At 46.8% G+C, this 25,961-nt stretch overlaps 1 protein-coding gene across 3 annotated transcripts in view; it reads left to right on the forward strand.

The window, feature by feature from the left end:
- rtkna (rhotekin a) overlaps nt 1–25,961 on the forward strand; it is a 303,025-nt gene that overhangs the window by 188,637 nt on the left and 88,427 nt on the right. For all 3 annotated transcript variants that reach the window (XM_085976431.1, XM_085976433.1, XM_085976432.1), the window contains one exon: nt 3,637–3,768. In XM_085976431.1, coding sequence (XP_085832557.1) covers nt 3,637–3,768 — 132 coding nt within the window. The remainder of the gene's footprint in view (nt 1–3,636; nt 3,769–25,961) is intronic.

Genomic DNA, 25,961 nt, shown 5'->3' on the forward strand with positions numbered 1-25,961 from the left:
ACAAGTAGTTAAATACTCACTCTCATAAACATTAAACATTGACACTGTGTTTCAGACAATCGCCCACTCTTCTTCCCTCTACCCTACTCCCTTTAGCCAAATCTTTAGCAAAAAGGGCCTTCAATTTGTCCCAACTAACTTCACCCACTCGCTCTCCTTCTACCCTACTCCCTTTATGGAACCTTGCTAGTGCAATTTCCAGTAAATCGCTAGCTCCTTAGTTAATCAAATTCCTGACTTAACCTTCTCTCTCTGGTACCTTTATACAGTCCTTTTCTGCACGATCCAGTTCGCGGGGCGTCAGCGCCTCATGGCTGATCCTCTGTTCCGTTTCTGAAAGGGAAGCAGTCACAACGGCAGTTTAACCTCCGAACCTTGTGAGTCAATTACCCGATGGCAGTACTGTCCAATGGAATAAACAGACTATGCGCAGCTATGCTTCTGGCAGGGAAAGTCCCAAAAATGTGGCAAAACACCACCTTCGGCCGATGGGATTTTTCCTAACCGAGCAACATACTCGGCGTCTGTTAACTCACCAATTGGTACAGCAAGCCATCTCGGTGGAACCTCCAAATTGTAGAAGTGCCTTTTTCCTTAGCTCTGGGTAATGACTCAATACACTCTTGGATTCGTCAGACGGACAGGCCTTTTATTTCGCTTGCAAGGGGAATCAGCACCTCTACTCAAGGGGTGAGGCTACTATTCCAATGATACGGCGTAAGCGTTCCATATTTATACAGTGTAACAAACAAGTTTGATTGACATTCCTTTGTTCCTCAATCAGGATACATTTTAGATTAATCATCAGGTCTTATGACATATTGACAGAAGGATCCTGGACACATAAGTCAACCGTTAATCTATAACAGGGCATGAATCGTGTAACCGGAGGTCCTCTTTAATCTTAATCATGTATTGGGAGGCTAGGTTTGCTTACGGTCGCAAGTTATCAGGTCACTGGGTAAATCAAACGGAACCCATTGTTTCACTTCTACATTCTTATTAGGTGGGCAGACATCTGTTCTTGGCTGTAATCCAGGTTCGTGCAATAGCTCTAGTTACACATCGACTCTTTACCTGTGTCAAGTCTGAAAACTTTTACCCAGCAAGCACTTGAAATTAACCCCTTATATCATGTAGATTTCCTCAATATACCACTTCCACTAACGTTTTCTCCCCCTTGGTATTTCTCAGTTCTACCCATATAGATTCCACATCATCAGAGCTAATATCCTTCCTTACAATTGCGTTATTCCCTTCTTTAACCAGCAATGCTACCCCACCTCCCTTTCCTTTTTGCCGATCATTCCTGAATATTCAATACCCCTGGATGTTGAGTTCCCAGCCTTGGCCATCCTGGAGCCATGTTTCCGTAATCCCAATCAAATTATATCTGTTTACCTCTATTTGCGCAGCTAATTCATCCACCTTATTACGAATGCTCCTCGCATTAAGACACAAAGCCTTCAGGCTTGTTTTTTTAACGCTCTTAGACTTATTAGAATAATTATTTACTGTGGCCATGTTTGATTTAAACTGTTGATTTCTCTGACTGCCACTTTTGTTTTTCTCCTTCCTATCTTTTGCTTTTATCCTTGTTTCCCTTTCCTCTGTCTCCCTGCTCAGGTTCCCAACCCCCTGCCATTTTAGTTTAAACCCTCCCCCAGAGCACTAGCAAACACCCCCTAGGACATCGGTCCTGGCCCTGCCCAGGTGCAAACCGTCCGGTTTGAACTGGTCCCACCTCCCCCAGAATCTGTTCCAATGTCCCAGAAATTTGAATCCCTCACCCTCGCACCATTCCTCTAGCCACGTATTCATCTGAAATATCCTTCTACTTCTAATCTGACTAGCACGTGGCATTGGTGGCAATCCTGAGATTAGTACCTTTGAGGTCCTATTTTTAAATTTACCTCTTAACTCCCTATATTCAGCTTTTAGGACCTCATCCCGTTTTTTACCTATATTGTTGGTACCTATATGCTGGCTGTTCACCCTCCCCTTCCAAAATGTTCTGCAGCCGCTCTGAGACATCCTTGACCCTTGCACCAGGGAGGCAACACACCATCCTGGAGTCTCGTTTGCGGCCACAGAAACGCCTATCTATTCCCCTTACAATAGAATCCCCTATTACTATAGCTCTCCCGCTCTTTTTCCTCCCGTCCTGTGCAGCAGAACCACCCCTGGTGCCAGGAAGTTGGCTGCTGCTGCCTTCCCCTGGTAAGCCACCCCCCTCAACGGTATTCAAAGTGGTATATCTGTTTGAGAGGGAGATGTCCACAGGGGACTCCTGCACTACCTGCCTGCGCCGACTACTCTGCCTGTTGGCCACCCATTCCCTTTCTGCCTGTCCAACCTTTTCCTGCGGTGTGACCAACTGCTTAAACGTGATATCCATGACGTCCTCAGCATCGCGAATGGTGCAGTATGTATCCAATCGCAGCTCCAGCACCGCAATGCAGTCTGCCAGTAGCTGCAGCTGGACACACTTCCTGCACACATAGTTGTCAGGGACACAGTAAGTGTCCCTGATTTCCCACATAGCGCAGGAGGAGCATACCACGGGGCCGGGCTCTCCTGCCATGACTTACCCTTTAATTAATTGAAACTAAATTAAATCAAATCAATCCCACCAATTACACTACAGTTAAATGTTATATTTAAGGGCCCTGGTTTACAAACAGTCCCCACTACACCACAGAGACTTTAGAGACTGTAAACCACAGAGTTTAAGTTTAAAAAAGAGAGAAATACTCACCAACCAATCACTTACCTGCTTTCTGGTGACATCACACTTCGATTACTTTTTACTTCTCTCCCTCCCTCTGAGATTGGAGATTAGTCAGCCTACCTGGTCCTCGCCGCCGCTTTTAAGCCTTGCTGCCGCCTCGTTTCCTGCCGGTCCGCCGCCGCTCTGAGGCCTACCTGGTCCTCGCTGCTCTTTTAAGCCTCGCCATTGCCTCGTTTCCCGCAGGTCCGCCCCCGCACGCTCTCTCTCTCTCTCTCTCTTCGTCTCGCTCTCTCTCTCCGTCTCGCTCTCTCTCTCCGTCTCGCTCTCTCTCTCTCTCTCTCTCTCTCTCTCTCTCCGTCTCACTCTCTCTCCGTCTCGCTCTCTCTCTCTCCGTCCCGCTCTCTCTCTCTCTCGCTCCGTCCTGCTCTCTCTCTCTCTCCGTCTCGCGCGCTCTCTCTCTCTCTCCCCGTCTCACACTCTCTCCGTCTCGCACTCTCTCTCTCCGTCCCGCTCTCTCGCTCGCTCTCCCCGTCTCTCGCTCTCGCTCGCTCTCGCTCTCTCGCTCTCGCTCGCTCTCGCTCTCTCGCTCACTCTCTCTCTCTCGCTCTGTCCCGCTCTCTCTCTCTCTCTCTCTCTCGCTCCGTCCTGCTCTGTCTCTCTCTCGCTCCGTCCCGCTCGCTCGCTCCGTCCCGCTCTCTCTCTCTCGCTCCGTTCCGCTCTCGCTCGCTCCGTCCCGCTCTCTCGCTCGCTCTCCCCGTCTCTCGCTCTCTCGCACTCTCTCTCTCTGTCTCGCTCGCTCGCTCTCTCTCTGTCTCACTCTCTCGCTCTTGCTGTCTGTCTGTCTGTCTCTCTCTGCCTCTCCCTAAGGGTCCTGTTTAATCTGTTCTATTTCTCCTGTGTTGCAGCAGATGGTGGGTGAACTACACAACTGGACCAGGATGTATTGCGTGTTACAGGGAACAAATCTCTTCTGTTACTATTCTCCAGAGGAGTTGGAGGCCAAGGTGGACGCTGCTTTCACCATTGCCATAAATAAGGTATTTTGGGATAGAAATTCCGTGGGAGCTTTTGAAACTCTCCCGTAACTCTGAAATCCCAGAGAAATGGCATAAATAACCATTTCTGCCGTTACTCCAGGATTTGCACGGACTCTGTGCCCAAGTAAGTGAGAAATTGGGTGAATCCATCAGCCTCACTTCATACAGAAGTGAGCGAGGGCATCGAGTGGGGCTCTCGGGTCGTCGGTGTCGAGCGGGGGTGGTCTCGGGGCGTCAAGCACGGGGGTCTCGGGGCATCGAGCAGAGCGTCGAGAGCTGGGATCTCTGCCGTCCGCCGCGGAGTCTCGGGGCGTCGAGCGGAGCTTCGAGCGCGGGGGTCTCTGCCGTCCGGCGCGGAGTCTCGGGCCTTCGAGCGGAGCGTCGAGCGTGGGGGTCTCTGCCATCTGGCGCGGTGTCTCGGGGTGTCGAGCGGAGCGTCGAGCTGTTATTAAGTATATTCTTCCTTAGATAAGGAGGCCAAAACTGTGCACAGTACTCCAGGTGTGGTCTCACCAAGGCCCTGTACAATTGGAGCAAGACTTCCTTACTGTTATACTCCAACCCCCTTGCAATAAAGACCAACATGCCATTTGCCTTCCTAATTGCTTGCTGTTCCTGCATGCTAGCTTTCTGTGTTTCTTGCACGAGGACACCCAAATCTCTCTAGACACCAACATTTGAAAGTTTCCTTGAATATTTAAAAAATATTCTGTTTTTCTATTCTTCCTACCAAAGTGAATAACCTCACATTTCCCCACATTATACTCCATCTGCCACCTTACTGCCCACTCACTCAGTCTATCTATATCCCTTTGCAGACTCTGAGTTCTCCTCACAGCTTACTGTCCCACCTAGCTTTGTATTGTCAGCAAACTTGGTTACATTACACTCAGTCCCTTCATGTAGATCATTAATATAGATTGTAAATGGCTGAGGCCCCAACACTGATCCTTGCAGCACCCCACTAGTTACAGCCTGCCAACCTGAAAAAGACCTGTTTATCCCTACTCTCTGTTTTCTGTCCGTTAACCAATCCTCTATCCATGCTACTATATTACCCCCAACCCCATGAGCCCTAATCTTGTGTAATAGACTTTTTTTGTGGCACCTTATCGAATGCCTTTTGGAAATCCAAATATACTCCATCCACTGGTTCCCCTTTATCTACCCTGCTAGTTACATCCTCAAAAAACTCTAATAAATTTGTCAAACACGATTTCCCTTTCATAAAACCATGTTGACTCTGCCTAATCATGTTATGATTTTCTCAGTGCCCTGACACCACTTCCTTAACAATGGATTCCAGCATTTTCCCCGACGACTGATGTCAGGCTAACTGGCCTGTAGTTCCCTGTTTTCTCTCTCCCTCCTTTCTTGAATAGCGGTGTTACATTTGCTACCTTCCAATCCGCTGGGACCATTCTAGAATCTAGGGAATTTTGGAAGATCAAAACCAATGCATCCACTATTTCTGCAGCCACCTCTTTTAGAACCCTGGGATGTTGGCCGTCAGGTCCAGGGGATTTGTTGGATTTTAGTCCCATTAGTTTCTCTAGTACTTTTTCTCTACTTATATTAATTACATTAAGTTCCTCACCCTCATTAGACCCTCGGTTCCCCACCATTTTTGGTATGCTTTTTGTGTCTTCTACTGTGAAGACAGATACAAAATATTTGTTTAACGTTTCTGCCATTTCCTTATTCCCCATAATAATTTCTCCTGTCTCAGCCTCTAAGGGACCAACGTTTACTTTTGCTACTCTCTTCCTTTTTACATACTTTTAGAAGCTCTTGCAACCTGGTTTTGTATTTCTTGCTAGTTTTCTCTCTCATTCTATTTTTTCCCTTTTTATCCATTATTTGGTCTTCCTTTGCTGGTTTCTGAAGCTCCCAATTCTGAGGCTTACTACTATTCTTCGCAACATTATAAGCTTCTTCTTTCAATCTAATGCTATCCTTAACTTCTTTACTTAGCCACGGATGGATCATTTTCCCGTGGAGTTTTTGTTTCTCAATGGAATGTATTTTTGTTGAGAATTATGAAATATTTCTTTAAATGCTAGCCACTGCTTATCTACCGCCATACCTTTTAATCTATTTTTCCAATCTACCTTAGCCAACTCACACCTCATACCTATGTAATTAGCTTTATTTAAGTTTAAGACTCTCTTTCCTGACTTACGCAAGTCTCTCTGAAACTTCATGTGAAATTCTATCATATTATGATCACTCTGCCCCAGAGGATTCTTTACCATGAGATTGCTAAGTAACCTTGTCTCATTACACAATACAAGATCTAAAATAGCCTGTTCCCTGGTTGGTTCCATGACGTATTGTTCCAGGAAACTGTCCCGTATGCATTCCATGAACTCGTCCTCCAGACTAACTTTGCCACTTTGATTTGTCCAGTCTATATGAAGATTAAATTCCCCCACGATTAAGCTCCTACTATTTCTTGATTAATATTCTGTCCAACGGTATAGCTACTGTTAGGGGGCCTATATACTACTCCCACCAGTGTTTTCTGCCCCTGGTTATTCCTTATCTCCACCCATACTGATTCTACTTCCTGATCTTCCGAGCTGAGATCCTTTCTCTATACTGTCCTTATGGCATCCTTTATTATCAGGGCTACCCTCCCTTCTTTTCCATTCTGCCTGTCTTTTCGAAATGTCAAGTACCCTGGAACATTTAGATTCCAACCTTGCAACCACGTCTCTGTAATGGCTATTAAATCAAGCCCATTTATCTCTATTTGTGCCACTAGTTCATTTATCTTGTTATGAATGCTTCGTGTATTCAGATAAAGAGCCTTTAATCTAAATGTTTTACCATTATTCCCTGCTTTGACCTTATTCTCTGCTGCACTGCTGCCATTAAACTCTCTGTCCCTTCCTGTCACACTCTGCTTATTTTTACCCAAATCGCTACACTGCTCTATTGCCTTGGCCTTTCTCTTTAGATTTCTAAATTTCCCCTTACATGACCCATCTCTCCCCCCCCTGCTTTTTTAGTTTAAAGCCCTATCTAATTTCTCTGCCATTTCCTTATTCCCCATTATAATTTCTCCTGTCTCAGCCTGTAAGGGACCCACATTTACTGTTGCTAATCTTTTCCTTTTTACGTATGTATCGAAGCTTTTACACTCTGTTTTATGTCTCTCGGTAGTTTACTCTCATATTTTATTTTCCCTTTCTTTATGAATTTCTTGGTCCTCCTTTGCTGAATTCTAAAATCCTCCCAATCCTCAGGCTCACTGCTCTTTTTGGCAACATTATAAGCCTCTTCCTTTGATCTAATACTATCTTTAACTTAGAGTCATGGGGCTGGATTTTGCCAGGCCCGAGGAGGTGGGAATGGAGGTGTGTGGGGTGTTAAAATTGCAAAAAGTGGCGGGTGGGCCCGATCCCGCCTCTAAGCAATTTTCCCAAATGCGTGGTTTCTGATCCCGTCTCCGTCCCGCCTCCAAGAGGCGGGATAGGCCCTTAAGGCCCTTAACAACCACTAAATTGCCTCTATAATCCTATTTTGAGAGGCCTTTCTGATTTTAACACGTTTCCCACGTGATTCACGTCTCCTCTGAAATACGACAGTGAAACCTGGCGGGAGCACAATTGGATTGCTGACTATCAGCTGCAGCTCCACCATTAAATAGGAGATTTGATCAGTCATCATTTGCAGGTGGCAGGACTTTGTTGTCTCAGGTCTGGGGGAACTTTTGGAAGGCATAACCATAGCTGTGGAAGTTTGGAGCCTGACACCCATCTCCAGTGTGACCTCCTGGGAAACCCCTCTCGCCACCTTGACTGAGCGCTTCCTCAACTGAGGCATCTACCAGCATGGGAACCATTTATTTCCTTTCCTCCTGGACATCAGATGAGGACGAAGACCAGCCGCAGCAGCAACAGAACCCTGAACAACAGCAGCACCAACAGGAGCTCCAAGCTGCTGCTCACCCACCTGAAGCTGCACAGACCAGAAGGGGCCAGCGCATGGAAGCCCATCGGTGCAGGAGCTACCCCCAAACAGGGTCTACAGACAGAGGATCAGCTACCTCAACATGAGTGAGCAGCAGTGCCAAAGGCGGCTCCGACTTTCGCGAGAGGTAGTGGGTGACATCTGCGCAATACTGCAGCAAGACCTGGAGCCCAGAGGACCAGGTGGACACCCCTTACCAGTGGCCGTCAAAGTCACCATCGCACTCAACTTTTTTGCTTCAGGCTCATTCCAGGGATCAGCAGCAGACATCAGCGGCATCTCCCAGGCGGCCGCACACACTTGCATCATGCAGGTAACCGATGCCCTCTTTGCCATCGCGCACAATCACATCCATTTCTCCAAGGATCAAGCAAGTGTCACGGCGCGTGAGGTTGGATTAGCTAATCTGGCAGGCTTTCCAAGGGTGCAGGGCATCATTGACTGCACACACGTGGCCCTTAAGGCACCCCATCGTAATCCAGGTATTTTTGTCAACCGCAAGGGCTTCCACTCCCTCAACGTGCAGCTGGTGTGTGACCACGAAGGAAATTTTGCATGTTTGTGCCAAATACCCTGGCAGTTGCCATGACTCCTTCATAGTGCGCCAGTCTAGTATGCCTCCACTCTTCAGTCCGCCAGACCAACTTAACGGATGGCTACTTGGAGACAAGGGCTATCCCCTGAAGACGTGGCTAATGACGCCGTTGAGGAAGCTGAGGAGAGCTACAACTACAGCCACATTTCCACCAGATCCATAATCAAGCAAACCATCGGCATGCTGAAGATGCGCTTCAGATGCCTGGATAGATCAGGTAGAGCCCTGCAGTACTCAGCAGCCAGGGTCTCCAGAATCGTCGTGGTTTGTTATGCACTTCACAACATGGCACAGTGTCGTGGCTTGCAGATTCCTGCGGACCAAGTGGCTCTTCACATATCCTCCTCAGATGAGGATGAGGAGGAGGAGGAGGAGAGCGAAAATGATCATCTTGCAGAGGCCCATCAACCAGCGGCAGCAGTATGCGAGAACATTGCTGCCCGGGATGCAAGGAACGCACTCATCTTTGCCAGATTTGCTTAGCCTAGCCAATCAAACACTTTTGCCTCACAGCTTCTTACCAGAGCATCGACAATGGCCAAGAACCAAAGGGTTCCTAGCACTCTGACCACCATACTGACAATTGCAAGTAATCCTAAGCCCTCAATGTGGAAGGCCCATTTGCAAAATGACACATGCCACAACTGCAGCAGTTGCCATCAGAATTTTTATTTACAATAACCAACTGATGGCATTTAAAAAATAAACACATTTCACCCAAGTGACTACCCTTGTGACTATTGTGCAGTATCTTTCTCTTAACGCATGCTCCTACGTGGTGCTTCCCCTGTGGCTTCAGCACATGTGGAGGCCCCTTGCCCACTTTCTTGCTGCTCCTGTCTCGACACTCTGGAGCATACGCGATGCTGAGGATGTTGTGGATAGCACATTCAGTGAGTTGGTCACACCGCAGGTAAAGGCTAGCTCAGACAGTAAATGGGTGACCAAAAGGCAGGGTAAAGGCAGGAAGGTAGTGCAGGAGTCACCTGCGGTCATCTCCCTCCAAAACAGGTTTACCGTTTTGGGTACTGTTGGGGGAGATGACTTATCAGGGGAAGGCACCAGCAGCCAGGTTCAGGGCACCATGACTGGCTCTGCTGCACAGAAGGGCGGGAAAAAGAGGGATAGGGCTATAGTGATAGGGGATTCAATTGTAAGGGGGATAGATAGGAGTTTCTGTGACCGAGACCGAGACTCCAAGATGGTATGTTGCCTCCCTGGTGCAAGGGTCAAGGATGTCTCGGAGCGGGTGCAGAGCATTCTGAAGGGGGAGGGGGATCAGCCAGTTGTCGTGGTACATGTAGGTACCAACGATGTAGGTAAAAAGAGGGAGGAGGTCCTACAAGCTGAATTTAGGGAGTTAGGAGCTAAATTGAAAAGTAGGACCTCAAAGGTAGTAATCTCTGGATTGCTACCAGTGCCACGAGCTAATAAGTTTAGAGAGAGTAAGATAGATAAGCTAAATACGTGGCTTGAGCAGTGGTGCAAGGGAGAGGGATTTAAATTCTTGAGGCATTGGAACCAGTTCTTGGGGAGGAGTGACCTGTACCAAGGGGACGGTCTACACCTGAACTGTGAGGGAGCCGATGTCCTCGGGGTAATATTTTCTAGGGCGGTTCGGGAGGATTTAAACTAATTTGGCAGGGGGATGGGAACCTAGGTAGTGGAAAAGAGGGAAGTCATATGAAGTCAGAAATAGATGGTAGAAAGGTGAGAAGCAATAAGCAAAGGAGAGAAACACAAAGGGCCAAACTAATTCATAATGAGAGTGTGAAAAAAGCAAGCCTGAAGGCTTTGTATCTTAATGCTAGAAGCATTAGGAACAAGGTGGATGAATTAGTTGTGGAAATAGAGGTAAACAAGTATGATTTGATTGGGATTACAGAAACGTGGCTGCAGGGTGGGCAAGGCTGGGAACTTAACATCCAGGGATATACAATATTTAGGAAGGATCGGCAAAAAGGTAGGGGAGGTGGGGTAGCATTGCTGGTAAAGGAGGGGATTAATGCAATGGAAAGGAAGGATATTAACTCGGATGAAACGGAATCTGTATGGGTAGAAATGAGAAATAGCAAGGGGAGGAAAACGTTAGTGGGTGTGATATATAGGCCTCCAAATAGTAATATGGAGGTGAGGGAAGGCATAAAAAGGGAAATTAGAGAAGCGTGCGATAAGAGCACAGCTGTCATCATGGGTGACTTTAATTTACATATTGATTGGACTACCCAAATTAGTAAAAATTCTGAGGAGGAGGAATTCCTGGAATGTTTTCGGGACGGTTATCTGGACCAATATGTCGAGGAGCCGACTCGAGATCAGGCCATTTTAGACTGGGTATTGTGCAATGAGAAGGGACTTATCAGCAATCTTCTTGTACGAGGCCCCTTGGGTCAGAGCGATCATAATATGATCGAGCTCTCAGTCGAGATGGAGAGTGAGGAAATTGAATCAGAGACTAAGGTCCAGAACTTAAATAAAGGGAATTACGAGGGTCTGAGACGGGAATTGGGTAAGATTGATTGGGTGGTGTTTCTGGGGGGATTGACAGTGGATAGACAATGGCAAGCATTCAAAGATAGAATGGAAGAATTCCAGAACATGTTTATACCGGTTTGGCATAAAAATAAACCTAAAAAGGTGACTCAACCGTGGATAACGAGGGAAATTAGGGACAGCATAAAATCAAAAAAAAGGGCATATCAACTGGCAAAAAAAAGCACCAGACCGGAAGATTGGGGGCAGTACAGGATACAGCAAAAGAGGACAAAGGGATTAATCAGGAAGGGGAAAATAGAATACGAAAGTAAACTTGCAGCAAACATAAAGACAGACTGCAAAAGCTTTTATCGGTATATCAGGAGGAAAAGACTGGTAAAATCCCAAGTCGGCCCCTTGCAGTCCGATTCGGGAGAATATATAATGGAGAATAAGGAAATGGCAGACCAATTAAACTCATACTTTGGTTCTGTATTCACAAAGGAGGACACAAATAACCTCCCAGGAATATCGGCAAACATAGGGACTAATGAGAGGGAGGAGCTGACAGAAATTAGTATCTCTAGGGATATGGTGTTGGGTAAGTTGAGGGGACTGAAGGCCGACAAATCCCCGGGGCCTGATAAACTACATCCTAGGGTACTTAAGGAGGTGGCCCTGGAGATAGCAGATGCTCTAAGGATCATCTTCCGGAACTCCATTGACTCGGGAACAGTACCCGTGGATTGGAGGGTAGCTAATGTTACCCCAATATTTAAAAAGGGGGGTAGAGAGAAAGCAGGGAATTATAGACCAGTAAGCCTTACATCGGTTGTGGGCAAAATGCTAGAGTCCATTATTAAGGATAAAATAGCGGAGCACTTGACAAATGGGGAAAGGATCGGACAGAGTCAACATGGATTTACAAAGGGTAAATCGTGTTTGACTAATCTGCTGGAATTTTTTGAGGAAGTAACTGGTAAAATAGATGGGGGAGAGCCAGTGGATGTGGTGTACCTTGACTTCCAGAAAGCCTTCGATAAGGTTCCACACAAAAGATTATCATGCAAAATTAAGGCTCATGGGATTGGGGGCAAAGTATTAACGTGGATAGAGAACTGGCTGGCGGATAGAAAACAGAGAGTTGGAATAAACGGCTCGTTTTCGGAGTGGCAGGCAGTGACCAGCGGGGTGCCGCAAGGATCTGTCCTGGGACCCCAGCTGTTCACAATATATATAAATGATCTGGATCAGGGAATTGGATGCAATATTTCCAAATTCGCTGACGACACTAAACTAGGAGGAGGGGTGGGCTCTGATGAGGATGTCAGGAGGCTACAGTGCGATTTGGACAGGTTGGGGGAATGGGCGGATACGTGGCAGATGCACTATAATGTGGATAAATGCGAGGTTATCCACTTTGGGGGTAAAAACAGGAGGGTAGATTATTATCTAAATGGCAATAGATTGGGAGATGGGGAAGTGCAGAGGGACCTGGGTGTTCTTGTGCACCAGTCACTGAAGGAGAGCATGCAGGTGCAACAGGCGATTAAGAAGGCAAATGGTATGTTGGCCTTCATATCAAGGGGGTTCGAGTATAGGAATAGGGATACCTTACTACAGCTGTACAAGGTGCTGGTGAGACCGCATCTGGAGTATTGTGTACAGTTTTGGTCGCCCCATCTGCGGAAGGATGTTCTTCCCATGGAAAGAGTGCAACGGCGATTCACCAGGCTGATACCTGGAATGGCGGGAATGACCTACGAAGAGAGATTAAATAGTTTGGGCTTGTACTCACTGGAGTTTAGAAGATTGAGAGGGGATCTCATCGAAACATATAAAATTATGGCAGGCCTGGACAGGCTGAATTCAGAGAGAATGTTTCCAATGGCCGGGGAGCACAGAACCAGGGGCCACAGTCTAAAAATAGCGGGCAAATCATTTAAAACAGAGATGAGGAAGAATTTCTTCACTCAAAGAGTGGTGAGCCTGTGGAATTCCCTGCCACAGAGGGCTGTGAAGGCTAATTCAATAAATATTTTCAAGAGAGAATTGGATATATTTCTGAAGGCTAAGGGGATTAAGGGTTACGGAGAAAAGGCGGGGACGGGGTACTGAACTGGTAAGATCAGCTATGATCTCAGACGAAGATCAGCCATGATCTCATTGAATGGCGGAGCAGGCTCGAAGGGCCGAATGGCCTACTCCTGTTCCTATCTCTATGTTTCTATGTTTCTATGACACCTTTGGTGGGTGTCCTCTGGGGTTGCGAACCTGTGAGGGCTCGGCAACAGTCTGCTGCTCCTGCGGCTGTGCAGGGGTTGACACGCCGATCTCAGTTGGGTGAGGACTCTGGTGGGGCTCTGACTGAGGCTTTGCAGTGGCATGGTCATGTGAGCGCTTGGAGAGGAGCCCCCACTTACATAGAAACATAGAAGATAGGAGCAGGAGTCGGCCATTCGGCCCCTCGAGCCTGCTCTGCCATTCAATGAGATCATGGCTGTTCATCCAAATTCAGTACCCTGTCCGTGCTTTCTCCCTTTAGCCTTGAGAAATATATCCAACTCCTTCTTGAATATATTTAAGGACGTTCTTGCCATGGAAGGAGTGCAGCGAAGATTCACCAGGCTGATACCTGGGATAGCAGAAATGACGTATGAGGAGCGATTGTGTCGATTGGGCTTATACTCACTGGAGTTTAGAAGATTGAGAGGGGAACTCATCGAGACCTATAAAATTCTGTCAGGCCTGGACAGACTAGATGCAGGAAGGATGTTTCCGATGGCCGGTGAGTCCAGAACCAGAGGTCATAGTCTGAGGATAAGGGGTAAGCCATTTAGGACTGAAATGAGGAGGAATTTCTTCACCCAGAGAGTGGTGAACCTGTGGAATTCTCTGCCACAGAGGGCGGTGGGGACCAGTTCATTAAATATATTCAAGAAAGAGTTGGATATATTTCTTAAAGCTAAAGGGATCAAGGGATATGGGGAGAAGGCAGGGACAGGGTACTGAATTTGGATGATCAGCCATGATCTCATTGAATGGCAGAGCAGGCTCGAGGGGCCGAATGGCCTACTCCTGCTCCTATCTTCTATGTTTCTATGAATTGGCCTCAACTGCCTTCTGTGGTAGAGAATTCCACAGGTTCTCCACTCTTTGGGTGAAGAAATTCCTCCTCATCTCGGTCCTAAATGGCTTACCCCTTATCCATAGACTGTGACCCCTGGTTCTGGACTCCCCGACCATCGGGAACATCCTTCCTGCATCTAGTCTGTCTAGTCCTGTTAGAATTTTATAAGTTTCAATGAGATCCCCTCTCATTCTTCTAAAGTAGAGCGAGTATAAGACCAATCGACCCAATCTCTCCTCATACATCATTCCTGCCATCCCAGGTATCAGCCTGGTGAATCTTCGCTGAACTCCCTCCATGGCAAGAACATCCTTCCTCAGATAAGGTGACCAAAACTGCACACAATACTCAAGATGTGGTCTCACCAAGGCCCTGTACAACTGCAGCAAGACATCCTTGTTCCTGTACTCAAACCCTCTTGCTAAGAAGGCCAACATACCATTTGCCTTCTTAACCGCAGTGGAAACGGACTTACCTGCAATTCGGCAGCACCTCAAGGACATCGATTCCTCCAGCGTCCAGAAGACTCAAGGAAGTAAGAGAAACTGTGGTTTCACCAGCTGGCCAAGCTGGTGACAGGTACTGCGCTAATCCTTCCTGGGCGTCAGGCTGGAGCTCCAGCGGCGGGCTCTACAGCTGAGACAGGCAGCGAAATCGGAGGCAAGCAATAACTGACTGGGAGGGTGCACTCGAGAGACGGCCGGCGCGGCAAGCAGGTCAGCGTTTAGACCTCCGTCGGGAACGAGTCTCCAACAGTGAATAAACGGAAACCACAGTAAAACAGCGTTGTTATCGGTAGCAGCGGCGGGAAAGCGCGGGAAGCGCCATATCGTTGCTACAGAGAGAAAAAAAAAAAGCGCGGGAAGCGCCATATCTTTTCTGAAATGCCTAAATCTGGTAATATTGAGGCTTTTGATGGCGAAATAGAAGATTGGACCACATACGTGGAAAGAGTAGAGGTTTATTGCACTGCAAATGGAATAACAGATGAAAAAAAAGCTTCAGTACTTCTGAACTTAATGGGCGCGAAGACATACGGGCTGTTACGAAATTTAATCACTCCAGCCAAACCAAAGGACAAGACTTTTAAAGAAATTGTTGATACCCTGCAGGAGCCTTTAAACCCAACACCGCTGCTGATAGCGGAACGATTCAAGTTCTTCAAGAGAAATCAACACAAGAATGAAAGTAACGCTGATTACCTAACCGAATTAAGAAAGCTATCAAAGTACTGCCAATTCGGAGCAGGACTATCGGATTATCTTCGAGACAAATTTGTTTGCGGTTTCTTAAGTGAAGGAACACAAAAAAGACTGCTTTCTGAAAAAGATTTAACATTGGACAAAGCTTTCAGTATGGCTGTATCATACGAAGCAGCAGCAAAAGGAGCTGCAGAGATACAACAAAAGACACAGGACTTCGGCACCCATAAAATGACACAGGAGTTCGGAAGATGTTATCGCTGCGGCAGATCCACCCATAACCAGAGGGACTGCTGGTTCAAGGGCAAAGCATGCAGGCAATGTGGTAAGATTGGACACATTGCACGGGTATGCCAATCTGGACAAAATAAATCCACTGACAGAAAACAAAAAATCAATAAAGAAAAGTACAGGAAGGTACAAATGATGACGGACAATAGCTCCGAAGACCAGAATAGCGATAGCGACTCCGGAAACAAGAAACTAAGCTGTCTCAAATTACATAATGTACTTGCCAAAGAGGATTACCAAACCATTTGGGTTACCCTGACAATAGCAGGGTCCCCAGTTAAAATGGAGCTAGATACAGGATCAGCTCTAACCGTAATAAATCAACGAGATTACGAGAGGCTATTTTTGCATATACCTCTAAAAGACACATCCATTATCTTAAAAACATATACGGGGCAGAAAGTCTACCCCAAAGGAAAAATAAGGGTGCCTGTGGTATACAACGGCAAAGAAATACAAAAGTTGTATTTATACATTCTACAAGATGGTGGTCCACCGTTGTTGGGACGTGAATGGATAAGGAAGATACGTTTAGACTGGCACTCCATTCAGGCACTGACGGTGACCAGTAAGGAAAAAAACAATGATGACATCATACCTGAACGATTAAAAGACATCTTGGCCAACGCCAAAGAAGTGTTTCAAGAGAAACTAGGAACCTTGAAAGGCATCACCGCCTCAATAAAAGTGGAAGATACAGCAATTCCAAAATTTTTTAAGGCAATACGTCCGGCAGTCGAGGCAGAGCTGAAGAATTTGGAAAAGGCAGGCGTATTATCCAAAATAGATTGGAGCGAATGGGCAACACCCATCGTTCCAGTCATGAAAAAAACATTGAAAAATAACTCTGAGGAACAGAAAAAAATTTGCATCTGTGGGGACTTTAAGGTGACTGTAAACCCGGTCCTTCACACGGTACAGTATCCTCTTCCGAGGATAGAAGATATTTTCGCCTCACTATCCGGAGGGAAACGTTTCACAAAAATTGACTTGGCACAGGCATATCTACAGATGGAGGTTGAGGAGACCTCTAAAAAGTATCTCACAATAAACACACACAAAGGCCTGTACCAGTACAATCGACTGGTTTTTGGAATAGCATCAGCTCCAGCTATCTGGCAAAGAGCTATGGAGCAAGTCCTGCAAGGGATTCCGGGGACTCAATGCTACCTAGGCGACATCCTTATAACAGGAGAAAACGACAACGAGCACCTTGCCAATTTGGAACAGGTGCTCACTAGGCTGAAAGAACGGGGCCTACGAGCAAATCGCCCCAAGTGCGAATTTTTCCAAAATCAGATATCATATTGTGGCCATATAATTAATAAGGAAGGGTTGCATAAGTCACCTGAAAAAATTGAAGCAGTTATAAAAGCCCCAGCACCTGAAAATGTTTCACAATTAAGGTCATTCCTGGGATTAATAAATTACTATCATAAATTTTTACCGAACTTATCAACTATTCTACACCCTCTTAATGATCTTCTACAGACAGGAGTGATTTGGAAATGGAACGAAGACTGTAAACGTGCCTTCCATAAATGTAAAGACTTAATCACATCCGAGAAAATTTTGGCTCATTACAACCCATCACTACCAATCAGACTGGCGTGCGATGCATCCCCTTACGGCATAGGAGCGGTATTGTCCCATAGATTCCCTGATGGCTCGGAACGGCCGATAGCTTTTGCGTCACGCTCATTGAACTCAGCTGAGCGTAACTATGCCCAGATAGACAGGGAAGCACTCAGCCTGGTATGGGGAGTGAAGAAATTCAACCATTACCTACACGGACAAAAATTTACCTTGCTGACTGACCATCAACCCCTCATCTCCATATTCAACCCTAAAAAAGGTGTCCCCATTATGACGGCACAAAGACTACAGAGGTGGTCCCTTTTTCTAGGGGCACACCAATACAACATTGAATACAAAGGGTCAAAACAGCATGGGAATGCTGACGATTTATCACGCCTACCATTGCCAACGATAGAAGAGGCACCTACAGTAGACCCAGTAGAGATATTCCACTCTACCATAGTGGAATGTCTACCGGTGACAAATTCTGCCATTGAAAGGGAGACAAGAAATTACCCTACTCTCTCACGGGTCTACGATTTAACAGTGAAGGGATGGCCAGCACATGGCGAACCACTGTTGCCAGCATTCTCGCAAAGAAGAGAACAGCTGTCAGTGTGCCGAGGAACCTTGATGTGTGGATCCAGAGTGGTGATTCCACCCAAACTCCAGGATAAAGTGCTAAATGAGCTTCACAAGGGGCATCTGGGCGGAGTGAAAATGAAGAACCTAGCTAGGGCGTTTGTATGGTGGCCAGGTATCGATGGAGACATCGAAGACATGACCAAGAGCTGCCTAGGATGCCAGAAGGTCCAAAATGCTCCGCCACAGGCCCCTCTACATCCATGGGAGTGGCCCTCATCTCCCTGGCAAAGGGTGCACATCGACTTTGCTGGTCCATTTATGGACTCAATGTTCTTAATCGCAGTTGATGCACACTCCAAGTGGCCGGAGGTAATAAAGATGCCCTCCACCACCACGGAAAAAACCATCACAGTATTAAGGACCATATTTGCCAGGAATGGGCTGCCGGAGCAGATATGTTCTGATAATGGACCGCAATTTGTGTCCGAAGAATTCAGAAAGTTCTTAAAGAACAATGGGGTAAAGCACTACACGTCCGCCCCATACCATCCCGCCACCAATGGATTGGCTGAAAGGTTTGTCCAGACCTTCAATAAGGCCATGGGTAATGAAGACATAAAACTTCAGCACAAGGTGGATAACTTCTTATTTGCATATAGGAATGCAACGCATATGGTTACTAACCAAACTCCCGCCATGATGTTCTACAATAGAAACCTAAGATGCCGGCTGGATTTGGTCAAGCCCAACATCCGAAGGGACGTGGAGAACCGGCAGTTTCAGGGCATGAATGAAAGGCCAACTAGGGCCTTCCAGATAGGCCAACCGGTTTTGGCCCGGGACTACCGTACCGAGAAATGGCAGCCTGGAACTATCTGCACACGATTAGGACCACTGATGTATACCGTGGACATCGGAGACAGCATAATAAGGCGCCATGCTGACCAAATCATCAAGTCATCCGAAAAGGGACAACCTACACCACCACTCTATACATCTAACGATGAAGTAGAGATACCCATATCTACCTCCGATCCGGTGATACTGGAGCCCGATGAACCCGACACTGGCCTTCAAGCCGAATCAGCCTTGCCAGAAGAACCTACTACACCACCAGAAACTACTACACCCCCGAGGCGTTATCCGGACCGAGTCAGGAAGCCTCCTGAGAGACTAACTTATAATTAATTAATACAGCAATGTATATTATTTTGCATATAACATGTAATTAATAATTACTTAAAATATGATGTACTAGTTAGCTAGAAGGGGAGGAATTGTGGTGTATGTGCCTTTAAGAGCAATTATGGTGTATGTGCCTTTAAGAGCCCCAGGTGTGCGTAATGCCGGTAATTGCCACTTGGGCTATATAAGCCTGTGTATTGTGTATATCCTTTAGAAACCCCCCCCCCCCCCCAGACTTGCTTAGTAAATACCTATGAACCAACTCCTGTCTTCAGTGTCTTTATCTACACACGGACACTACACCTAGGATGTAGATTATCAGGCCCTGGGGATTTATCGGCCTTCAATCCCGTCAATTTCCCTAACACCATTACCCTACAAATACTGATTTCTTTCAGTTCCTCCCTCTCATTAGACCCTATGTCCCCCGACATCTCTGGGAGGTTATTTGTGTCCTCCTTTGTGAAGACAGAACCAAAATATGTATTTAATTGCTCAGCCATTTCTTTGTTCCCCATTATAAATTCCCCTGATTCTGACTGCAAGGGACCTACGCTTGACTTCACCAATCTTTTTCTCTTCACATATCTATAGAAGCTTTTACAGTCAGTTTTTATGTGCCCTGAAAGCTTACTCTCATACTCTATTTTCTGCATCTTAATTAATCCCTTTGTCCTCCTTTGTTGAATCCTAAACTGCTCCCAATCCTCAGGTTTACGCTTTTTCTGGCCAATTTATATGTCCTCTCCTTGGAACTTATGCTATCCCTAATTTCCCTTGTTAGCCACGGTTGAGTCACCTTTTCCGTTTTATTTTTATGCCAAACTGGGATGAACAAATTCTGTAGTTCATCCATGCGGTCTTTGAATGTTTGCCATTGCCTATCCACCGTCATCCCTTTGAGTGACATTCCCCAATCAATCTTACCCAACTCGCGCCTCATACCATCGTAGTTTCCTTTATTTAAATTCAGGACCCTCGTCTCTGAGTCAACTACTTCACTCTCCATCTTAATGAAGAATTCTATCATACTGTATTATGATTGCTCCGACCCAAGGGGCCTCGTACAACAAGATTGCTAATTATTTCTTTCTCATTACATAATACCCAGTCTAAGATGGCCTGATCTCCAGTTGGTTCCTCGACATATTGGTCCAGGAAACCATCCCGTATACACTCCAGGAATTCCTCTCCCACAGTATTGTTACTAATTTGGTTAGCCCAATCTATATGTAGATTAAAGTCACCCATGATAACTGCTGTGCCCTTATTGTACGCTTCTCTAATTTCCCTTTTAATGCCATCCCAACCTCCGCATTACTGTTTGGGGGTCTATACACCACTCCCACTAAGGTTTTCTGCCCCTTGGTATTTCTCAGTTCTACACATACAGATTCCACATCATCAGAGCTAATATCCTTCCTTACAATTGTGTTAATCCCCTCTTTAACCAGCAATGCTACCCTATCTCCTTTTCCTTTTTGCCTATCTTTCCTGAATATTGAATACCCCTGGATGTTGAGTTCCCAGCCTTGGCCATCCTTGAGCCACGTTTCCGTAATCCCAATCAAATCATATTCATTTACCTCTATTTGTGCAGCTAATTCATCCACCTTATTACGAATGCTCCTCACATTAAGACACAAAGCCTTCAGGCTTGTTTTTTTATCGCTCTTAGACCTTTTAGAATTATTATTTACTGTGGCCATGTTTGATTTAAACCGTTGATTTCTCTGACTGCCACTTTTGTTTTTCTCCTTCCTGTCTTTTGCTTTTATCCTTGTTTCCCTTTTCTCTGTCTCCCTGCTCAGGTTCCCAACCCCCTGCCATTTTAGATTAAACCCTCCCCCAGAGCACTAGCAAACACTCTCCCTAGGACATCGGTCCCGGCCCTGCCCAGGTGCAAACCGTCCGGTTTGTACTGGTCCCACCTCCCCCAGAACCGGTTCCAATGTCCTTCCTTGTTCTCTGCCACCAACATCCCTCTCATGGGTCAGGTCCACCTCAGCGCTTGCAAGTAGCTTGAGAGTACCTTGCTGCACATCAGGGGTGCCATGGAGACCCGTATCTACACTGGCAGTCCTACTCAGAAGGACTTCCATGATGGTCTGGTTTCCCTGTTCAGTAGCTGACCATCGTTCCTCCAGAGATGTCAGTCTATTCTGAACACTCACCATGTTTTCTGCACTGGCGACTTAGCTCCTCCATGGCTGTAGCCATCCTCTCGTCTACTGTAGCCATCCTTTCCACGGAGGTTGCCATCCTTTCCGTGGTGCTGCGTTCATGCGCCAATGACTCCACAAAGGCTCTGCTCATGTTCGCGATTGACTCCTCCATTCACTCCACACTCGCAGCGACCCTGGAGACAAACCCTGCCAGAGACTCCTGCACCTGTTCCTGGAGTTCCAGCACCGCTGTTCTTGTGGATGGACCCAGAGGCAGAGGGTCGACATGCAGCCGAGCCGAGCTGGGAGAGTTCTGCGCCCTCCAACTAGGACTCTCCTCTGCTCTCCCTGTCTCCACAATCTGGTGATGCTCGCTTGTAAGCTGTGATATACCAGGTGACAACACTGCACTATCCTGCGATGGTCCCACCGAGGTTTGAGTGTCTGCGCTGGTGCTGGGTGCGCTGAATTCTGCTGACGCTGCACCCTCAGAGGTTGCAGCTTCCTCTGAGGAGTCTGGAGAGTCGGGCTTTTCCTCCTGGAAAGTGGGGACGGGTGCTTGTGATGGTCCTGTGAGGGAGTAAAGGAAAGAGTCAGAGATGTGATGCAAAGGCTACATGCACATTGCATATTGCAGATGATCATAAGTCCATCTGTTGGAGCTTCAGAATCATTATCAGTGACTCATGCAATGTCAATGAGACAGTTGAAAAACTATTCTGTCACCAGCTTTCTCTGATGCACCCGTCTGTCTGTCCCCCACTTACGCATCGTCCTCAAGTCCCACAATCTCCAGGACCGCCTCCTCCCAAGGGGTGAGGTGGGCTACTGAGGGTGGCCCTTCTCCTGTCCTCGCTCTTTCCCTCTTATTGTGAGCTCTCTTTTCCTGCAATGAGGGAGACAAGTGAAGTTTGAGTGAGAATGAAGGAGTTGAGTGTCGAGAATCCATAGCATAGATGCTTAGAAGGAGACAAAGATGGAGTGAATTGGCAAGACCAAGGGCCCTCCCTGTGTTGTGTAAGTTGTTGTCATTGCATCACAGTGATAGGGAGTGTGAGGGCTGCATAGTTGAATAGTTAAGTGAATGTGACCATAAAGAAAGAGGGAATGGGTAAGGGTGCAGGGATGTCAGTGTCAAGTGGGATGTGAAGGAAGAGATTGCTAAAGCTGAGTGCTGGTGAGGAGAGGCAATGGGGAGCAGATTGAGGGTGATGGAAAATTCACACTCACTTTTCCAGTGCGCAGAAGGTCACGAAACCTCTTCCTGCACTGAAGCCAGGTTCTGCGGGTTATCGACAAAGAGTTGACGTCCTGGGCCACCTGGACTCTCTCAGCCTTCGTCTGCTGGGGAGGCTTCTTCCTCCCTGAAGAAGGGAAGAGCACCTTCTTACTAGCTCTTGCTCCCTCCACCAAAGCTTGCAGGGCGACGTCATCAAATCTGGGAGCAGACTTAGGTCTCCCGCTGCTGATTCTGCCTCCAGGTCCCCCTCACTGCAAAGGCCAAAAGGTTGGCAGTCTGCAGAAGAAGCAAGGCTTCTTGCAGACCTTAAATGCAGCAGCAATGATGACATCATTGGAGGCGAGTTTCAGACTGAAAAAACTAATTGGGCCATGGGTTCCCACACGCTGGAAGGCAATTGCCCAATTATGTGATAATCGCATCAATCTCCCACATCAATTTGGAATCGGGTGGATAACACGAAAAGCGGATGACACGACCCCAGCCCGCCCCATGACAAAATCCAGCCCATAGAGTTAATACAGCACAGACAGAGGCCCTTCGGCCCATCGTGTCCACACCGGCCATCAAGCCCTGTCTATTCTAATCTCATTTTCCAGCACTTGGTCTGTAGCCTTGTATGCTATGGCGTTTCAAGTGCTCATCTAAATGCTTCTTGAATGTTGTGAGGGTTCCTGCCTCTACCACCCTTTCAGGCAGTGAGTTCCAGATTCCAACCACCCTCAGGGTGAAAAAGTTTCTCTTCAAATCCCCTCTGAACCTCATGCCTCTTATCTTGAATCTATGCCCCCTGGTTATTGACCCCTCTATTAAGGGGAAAAGTTCCTTTCTAACTACCCTATCTATGCCCCTCATAATTTTGTACACCTCAATCAGGTCCCCCCTCAGCCTTCTCTGCTCTAAGGAAAACAACCCCAGCCTGTCCAGTCTCTCTTCATAGCTGAAGCGCTCCAGCCCAGGTAACATCCTGGTGAATCTCCTCTGCACCCTCTCCAATGCAATCACATCCTTCCTATAGTGTGGCGACCAGAACTGCACACAGTATTCCAGCTCTGGCCTAACTAACATTTTGTACAGCTCCATCATAACCTCCCTGCTCTTATATTCTATGCCTCGGCTAATGAAGGCAAGTATCCCATATGCCTTTTTAACCACCTTATCTACCTGCCCTGCTGCCTTCAGGGATCTATGTACATGCACACCAAGGTCCCTCTGATCCTCTGTCCTTCCTAGGATCCTACCATTCATTGTGTATTCGCTTGCCTTGTTAGTCCTCCCAAAATGCATCACCTCACACTTTTCAGGGTTAAATTCCATTTGCTACTGTTCTGCCCATCTGGCCAACCCGTCTATATCATCCTATGGCCTGAGGCTTCCCTCCTCGCTATTTACCACTCCACCAATTTTCGTGTCATCTGCGAACTTACTGATCATATATCCTACATTCATATCTAACTCATTAATGTACACTACAAACAGCTAAGGACCCAGCACCGATCCCTGCGGTACACCACTGGACACAGGCTTCCAGTCACAAAAATAACTTTCGACCATCACCCTCTGCCTCCTGCCACTAAGCCAACTTTGGATCCAATGCGCCAAATTGCCCTGGATCCCATGGGCTCTTACCTTCTTGACCAGCCTTCGATGCGGGAATTTGTCCAAAGCCTTACTGAAGTCCATGTAGACTACATCAACTGCATTACCCTCATCCACACACCTAGTCACCCCCTGTCAAAGTTCATTCAAATTGGTTAGACATGATCTCCCCCTGACAAAGCCATGCTGACTATTCTTGATTAATCCTTGCCTCTCCAAGTGGAGACTAATTCTGTCACTCAGAATTTTTTCCAATAATTTCCCTACCACTGATGTTCGGCTCACTGGCCTGTAATTCCCTGGTTTATCCCTACTACCCTTCTTGAATAATGGTACTGTGTTAGCTGTTCTCCAGTCCTCTGGCACCTCCCCTGTGGACAGAGAGGTTCTGAAAATTTGTGTCAGCGCCCCTGCAATCTCCTCCCTTGCCACATAGAAACATAGAAGATAGGAGCAGGAGTAGGCCATTCGGCCCCTCGAGCCTGCTCCGCCATTCAGTGAGATCATGGCGGATCATCCAAATTCAGTACCCTCTCCCTGCCTTCTCCCCATATCCCTTGATCCCTTTAGCCTTAAGAAATATATCTAACTCCTTCTTGAATATATTTAATGAACTGGCCTCCACCGCCCTCTGTGGCAGAGAATTCCACAGGTTCACCACTCTCTGGGTGAAGAAATTCCTCCTCATCTCAGTCCTAAATGGCTTACCCCTTATCCTTAGACTGTGACCCCTGGTTCTGGACTCCCCCGCCATCGGGAACATCCTTCCTGCATCTAGTCTGTCCAGGCCTGACAGAATTTTGTAGGTTTTGATGAGATCCCCTCTCAATCTTCTAAACTCCAGTTTAAGCCTCACACAGCAGCCTGGGATACATCTCATCTGGGCCTGGGGATTTATCCACTTTTAAGCCCGCTAAAACCGCTAGTACCTCCTCCCTCTCAATATTAATTTGTTCAAATATATCACAATCCCCCTGCCTGATTTCTATGCCTACATCGTCCTTCTCCATAGTGAACACAGATGCAAAATATTCATTTAAAACCTCACCTACATCTTCCGGCTCTACACACAGATTGCCACTTTGGTCCCTAATGGGCCCTACTCTTTCCCTGATTATCCTCTTGCCCTTAATATACTTATAAAACACCTTGGGGTTTTCCTTTATTTTGCCCGCCACTGTTTTTTCATGCCCCCTCTTCGCGCTCCTAATTTCTTTTTTAAATACCCCCCTGCACTTTCTATATTCCTCTAGGGCTTCCACTGTTTTTAGTCCTTTGTATCTGCCAAAGCCCCCCTTTTTTTCCTAATCCATTCTTGTATATCCCTTGACATCCAAGTTTCCCTGGGCTTGTTGGTCCCACCCTTGACTTTACGGGAACATGTTGGCGTTGTACTCTGTCTCTTTCCTTTCTGAATGACTCCCACTGCTCTGATGTGGATTTTCCTACAAGTAGCTGATCCCAGTCATAGAAACATAGAAGATCGGAGCAGGAGTAGGCCATTCGGCCCCTCGAGCCTGTTCCGCCATTTAATGAGATCATGGCTGATCATCTAAATTCAGTACCCTGTCCCTGCTTTCTCCCCATATCCCTTGATCCCTTTAGCCTTAAGAAATATATCCAACTCCTTCTTGAATATATTTAATGAATTGGCCTCAACTGCCTTGTGTGGTAGAGAATTCCACAGGTTCACCACTATCTGGGTGAAGAAATTTCTCCTTATCTCAGTCCTAAATGGCTTACCCCTTATCCTTACACTGTGACCCCTGGTTCTTGACTCCCCGCCATCGGGAACATCCTTCCTGCACCTAGTCTGTCTAGTCCTGTTAGAATTTTATAAGTTTCAAAGAGATCCCCTCTCATTCTTCTAAACTCTAGCGAATATAAACTTAATCGACCTAATCTCTTCTCATACATCATTCCTGCCATCCAGGTATCAGTCTGGTGAATCTTTGCTGCACTCTCTCCACGGCAAGAACATCCTTCCTCAGATGAGGTGACCAAAACTGCACACAATACTCAAGGTGTGGTCTCACCGAGGCCCTGAACAACTGCAGCAAGACATCCTTGCTCCTGTACTCGAATCCTCTTGCTATGAAGGCCAACATACCATTTGCCTTCTTAACCACCTGCTGTACCTGCATGTTTACCTTCAGCGACTGGTGCACAA

Source organism: Somniosus microcephalus, chromosome 2, assembly GCF_052327205.1.
Source record: "Somniosus microcephalus isolate GS21.2 chromosome 2, FLI_Smic_1.0, whole genome shotgun sequence".
Taxonomy (NCBI): Eukaryota; Metazoa; Chordata; class Chondrichthyes; order Squaliformes; family Somniosidae; genus Somniosus; species Somniosus microcephalus.